At 67.9% G+C, this 4,967-nt stretch overlaps 1 protein-coding gene across 1 annotated transcript; it reads left to right on the top strand.

Annotated features, from left to right (window-relative positions):
* Positions 1-126: 126 nt before the first annotated feature.
* Positions 127-4,960, top strand: PHYHIP (phytanoyl-CoA 2-hydroxylase interacting protein). Its single transcript, XM_027907265.1, has 5 exons — positions 127-489; positions 1,572-1,755; positions 2,488-2,662; positions 3,485-3,602; positions 3,713-4,960. The coding sequence occupies exons 2-5, from the start codon at positions 1,591-1,593 to the stop codon at positions 4,245-4,247; spliced, it is 993 nt and encodes a 330-aa protein (XP_027763066.1). The 5' UTR covers positions 127-489; positions 1,572-1,590; the 3' UTR covers positions 4,248-4,960.
* Positions 4,961-4,967: the final 7 nt, after the last annotated feature.

Here is a 4,967-nt window from a genome sequence, read left to right as displayed (position 1 = left end):
GGGCGGGGGTGCGGCACAAGCGGGACACTCTCCCCCCCAGCCCCAAAAGCGGGAGGGTACAGGCAGAACCTGCCCACCACCCACCCCCAGTGTGCACCCACATCCCGCTCTGCCTCCATCACCTGACGCCGCACGCGTCCCTCCATCCCATTGGCAGAACCGGGAGGTTTTTCCTTCCTCCCCCTTTTTTCTCCCAGCTCCTTGGATATCTATTTTTCCCTTTTTTTTTTTTTTTTTTTTTCTCCCCTCTTCTCTCCCTCCTCTGGAGGGTGTTTGCTATTTCCGAGCTGGCTGGGAGGATCCCAGTCGCATCAGCCGCAGGCAGAGACGCGGCAGCGCCGGGTACCACCGCGATCCCACCGGCATCCTCCGTCCTTCCCGCCTGGATCAGCCCCGCCGGGGCTCCCTGTCCTGCCGCCCCTTCCCTCTTCCCACCCTGCCGCTCCACCGGTATCCCACCGCTTCCCGGCAGCCCCCCGGCACGGCCAGGTAAGGCCCTCACCGGCACCGGGACACCCGGAGCAGCCGCCAAATCCCGGTGGCGTCGGGACAACATCCCAATGGCACCGCCGAGGGATGCCCGGGGGGGCACAGGGATATGGGGGGGAGGTGGGATATGGGGACATAGAGGGCTCGCTGAGGGCTTTTTGAGGGGCGCGGGGTGCTGGGGACACGGGGACGCGGTGACACGATCCGGCTGGAGCAATCCCAGTGCAGAATTTCCTGCGCCACCGGCGGGCACGGGAGTGGGGCAGCGAGGTGGCACCTTGTCCCCAGCGCGGTGACCTTCTGCTGTGCCCGAGGGTTCTGGGAGGGGGGGAGAATTTGTTGGGTGGCACCCTGCTTGGGGTGGCTGGGGGGTGTCGAGTGGGGCTGGGGGTGACCCCCGGCTCTGCGCAGATTGGAGGGGGGACACACTGGGTGGTCGTGGGTGGCCGTGGGTGGCCGAGTGACAGGGATGAGCCTGGCGTGGGTGGCCGTGGGCACGCGAAGAGCGTGGGGAGGGGGGCTCTGGGTACATCGGGCACAGCTACCCCCGCACAAATCCGAGGGTACCGGGGCGCAGGGTGGGAGGCACACCCCCCCCCCCCGAGCATCACCCCCTCCCCGCGTCACGGGTGTCACCGCGTGTCCCCCCACCCCCAGAGCGTCTCCCGGGGGGCGCAGCGAAGGGGGGGAAACTGAGGCACGGGCCAGGGCGAAAAGGCGGATCCAGCTTTTCCAGTGCCCGCGAGTCCAACCCTCCCCTCTCTCCCAGCACTCCCTCGGCTCCCCTTGTTTTTCTTTCCCCACCCCGGGTGTTGAGCAAACCCCGAAACACCCGCTGGCGTCGCGCCGGGGCCCCGCGGCACCCGGGGGAGCGGCCGGGGCCCCCGCACCCGACCGGGCTTGTTCCCCGGCGTCCCGCTGCCTGCTCCTGCCTGCGCGCTGCCTATTCCTGGCTGCTGGCCGCTTTTCCACCCCCCCGGTGCCATCTGCTCCTCCGCGGGGGGAGCGGCCCCGGCAGCTGCCGACGTGGGCAGCTCGGGGGGCTGCTCGGCACCCCCCCAAGGCCCGCGCCGTGCCCGCAGGAGCTCAGCCCCTCCGGCCATGGAGCTGCTCTCCACCCCCAAGAACATCGAGATCAACAACATCACCTGCGACTCCTTCCGCATCTCCTGGGCCATGGAGAAGGGGGACCTGGAGAGGGTCACCCACTACTTCATCGACCTCAACAAGAAGGAGAACAAGAATTCCAACAAGTTCAAGCACCGGGTGAGCCCGCGGGAGTGGGTGGGAGGGGGATGTGGGACCCCCTGTCCGAGGTGAGGAGATGGGGTTGGTGAGAGGGAACTGGCTTTTAACCCACTCCCACGCTGATTTGGGTCATTCCCCACTCTGGACACGCTGGTGGAGGGCACTGGGATGGGGATCAGGCGGTGACGGACCCCCCCCTCAAGCCCCCGCGGGGGAGCAGAGCCACAAACCTCTCCCACTCCCACTCCCCGTGCTGCGAGTCACTAATTCGGGGCCGTTTTTAGCAGCGCCGTTGCCACGGTGATGCTATTTAATGTTTAACATTATTTTTTTTTTCTCTCCTCCCCAATAATAAAGGGTTGGGGGGGTGGGATATTCCCCCCCCCTCCATCTCCCGACTTCAGCATCCGCCGTTGCCACAGAAACGGCTCTGCACTGCGGAGCTGCTCCGTGGCCTATTGACACCGCGAGATGCCACCGGGAGCGGGGGGTGTCCCCCAGACCCCCGCCCTCTGTGGGGACCCTGTGCCCCCATCGCTGTCTGGGGACCGGGAGGGGGGCACAGAGCTGGGGGGGTGGGGGGGTGTGCAGCAGGAGAAGTGTCCCCGCCGTGCTTTGGGTGCCCCGAGGTGGATGTTTTGGGGGGAATCATTGCCTGGCACCATCCCCTGGGCGCGGGGCGGGGGTGCGGGGGATTTGGGGCGGTGGGATTGCTGTCCCGCCTGACCCTCCCCCCTCCCCTGGGCACAGGATGTCCCCACCAAGCTGGTGGCCAAGGCGGTGCCGCTGCCCATGACGGTGCGGGGGCACTGGTTCCTGAGCCCCCGCACCGAGTACAGCGTGGCCGTGCAAACGGCCGTCAAACAGAGCGATGGGGAGTACCTGGTGTCCGGCTGGAGCGAAACCGTGGAGTTCTGCACCGGCGGTGAGCGGGACACGGGCCGGGAGGGGAGGATGGGGATCATCCTGGGAGCCAGGAGGAGAATGGGGACAGTGCTGGGAGGAGGAGGAGGAGGAGGAGGAGGAGGAGGAAACAGGCAATGCCCAGAGCTGGGAGGAGGATGGGGGCCACCTGGGAGCCAGGAGGATGGGGGCGATCCCAGGAGCCGGGAGGGAGGATGGGGGCGATCCCAGGAGCCGGGAGGGAGGATGGGGGTGATCCCAGGAGCCGGGAGGGAGGATGGGGGCGATCCCAGGAGCCGGGAGCTGGGAGGAGAATGGGGACAATTCTGGGAGCCAGGAGCCAGGAGGGAGGACAGGGGTGGCTCAGAATTGGGAAGATGGGGAGGACAGGGATGACACTGGGAGCTGGGAGAAGTGAGGGGGCAATGCTGGGAGCGAGGAGGGGATTAATCCCTGGAGTTGGGAGCCAGGACAGAGGATGGAGGCCTTCCCAGGAACTGGGAGGTGGGAGGAGAACAAGGTCAACGCTGGGGGTCAGGAGCTTAGAGGGAGGACAGGGACGATCCTGGGAGCTGGGAGCAGAATGGGGTCAATACTGGGAGCCTGGAGCTGGGGAAGAGGCTGGGGTTGATGCTGGGAGCTGGGAGGCAGGAGGAGGACGGGGGCAATGCCGGGATGCAGGAGCCCGGAGGAGGACGGGGGCGATGCCGGGAGCTGGCACAAGCCGGGCCGGTTGGAGCGGCAGCTGATGAGTGGGAGGCAGGAGGTGCGGGGAGCTGCGGGCAGGGAAGGGCTGCCGGAGGGGGATGGAGACGCCCTGATGTCCCCATCCCTGCCCCCCCAGACTATGCCAAGGAGCACCTGGCCCAGCTGCAGGAGAAGGCAGAGCTGATCGCCGGCCGCATGCTGCGCTTCTCCGTCTTCTACCGCAACCAGCACAAGGAGTATTTCCAGCACGTCAGGTACCCCCAGCCCCCATTCCCCTCTCCCCCCACCACTCCCAGGGCGCACCCCCTGACCCTGCCTGTGCCTGTCTGTGTGTCCCTCCTCCTCCTCCTGCTCCTCGCGCCAGGATGCACTGCGGGAACGTGATGAAGCCGTCTCTGAAGGACAACAGCGGGAGCCACGGCTCCCCCACCAGCGGGATGCTGCACGGCATCTTCTTCAGCTGCAACACCGAGTTCAACACCGGGCAGCCCCCCCAGGACTCGCCCTACGGCCGGTACCGCTTCCAAATCCCGGCCCAGCGCCTCTTCAACCCCAACACCAACCTCTACTTCGCGGACTTCTACTGCATGTACACCGCCTACCACTACGTCGTGCTGGTCCTGGCGCCCAAGGGCTCCTCCGGGGATCTCTTCTGCCGGGAGCGCCTCCCCCAGCTGGACATTTCCTCCAACAAGTTCCTGACGTGCTGCGTGGAGGAGGGCGAGCTGGTGTACCGCCACGCCCAGGACAGCATCCTGGAGGTCATTTACACGGAGCCCGTGGACCTCGCCCTGGGCGTGCTGGGGGAGATCAGCGGCCACCAGCTCATGAGCCTGTCCACCGCCAACGCCAAAAAGGACCCCAGCTGCAAGACGTGCAACATCAGCGTGGGGCGCTAAGGGCGGGAGGAGGAGGAGGAGGAGGGCAGGGCCGGGCAGGGGGACGGGCGCCCGCCCCGGGGGCTTCTCCCACGGACACTGGTGGGCGGAGGGCGCGGGTGGGCGCGGGGGAGCCGCGTGGGGCCCCCCCGAGGAAGGAGCCGGCGGGATGCTCGCCCGGCAGGGAGGCGGAGCCCACCAGGCCGCTCTGCGCCCCGAGGGAAGAAGCCTTCATCTCCTGGACTGGCCGACCGGCATCATCCTCGCTGGCGTGAGCCCCGCGCTCTGCCCTTCTCCGCGCAGCCGCTGCGGGACCCCCTTCCCCTCCGGTGTCCCCTGCATCCCCCCCCACCCAAGGTTTGTGCAGTTCCCGGGGAGCCCCGGTCCTGCCAACCGGGACTGGGGCTCCCTGGCCACCCCAGGGGGGTTCAGTGGAGAGGCTGGAAGCACCCCCGGTTTTTTGGACTGCTCCTGGGGACAGCGGGGTGCTCAGACAGGGACCCCCCCGCTCCAGGGGGGACACCGCAGCGGTGCGGGGGACCCCTTGTGCTGTCCCTCCCTGCTCTGTGCTGCCCAAACCGCGGCCCCGGAGGCAGCCGGAGGATCTGGGGAATAGGGGAGTGGAGCTGAGCCCCCCCAACCCCGTGTCCCGTCCCCCCCCAAACCCCGCCGCCCCCCGCATGAGCCGTCGGCAGCATGGCGCTTGCGTGCGGCCCCCCCCGCGGCGCCCACCCTTCCCCC

Source organism: Empidonax traillii, unplaced genomic scaffold (genome assembly GCF_003031625.1).
Source record: "Empidonax traillii isolate 1590-97213 ecotype Southwest subspecies unplaced genomic scaffold, ASM303162v1 scaffold1433:size205388, whole genome shotgun sequence".
Lineage (NCBI taxonomy): Eukaryota > Metazoa > Chordata > Aves > Passeriformes > Tyrannidae > Empidonax > Empidonax traillii.
Note: the sequence above shows the minus strand (reverse complement) of the source record. Positions and strands in the feature narration are given on the sequence as shown.

Coding starts and splice junctions, on each gene's coding strand:
- PHYHIP (XM_027907265.1), top strand. CDS start 1,591: ATGGAGCTGCTCTCCACCCCCAAGAACATCGAGATCAACAACATCACC. Junction 1,756..2,487: donor CCAACAAGTTCAAGCACCGG/GTGAGCCCGCGG, acceptor CCCTGGGCACAG/GATGTCCCCACCAAGCTGGT. Junction 2,663..3,484: donor CGTGGAGTTCTGCACCGGCG/GTGAGCGGGACA, acceptor CTGCCCCCCCAG/ACTATGCCAAGGAGCACCTG.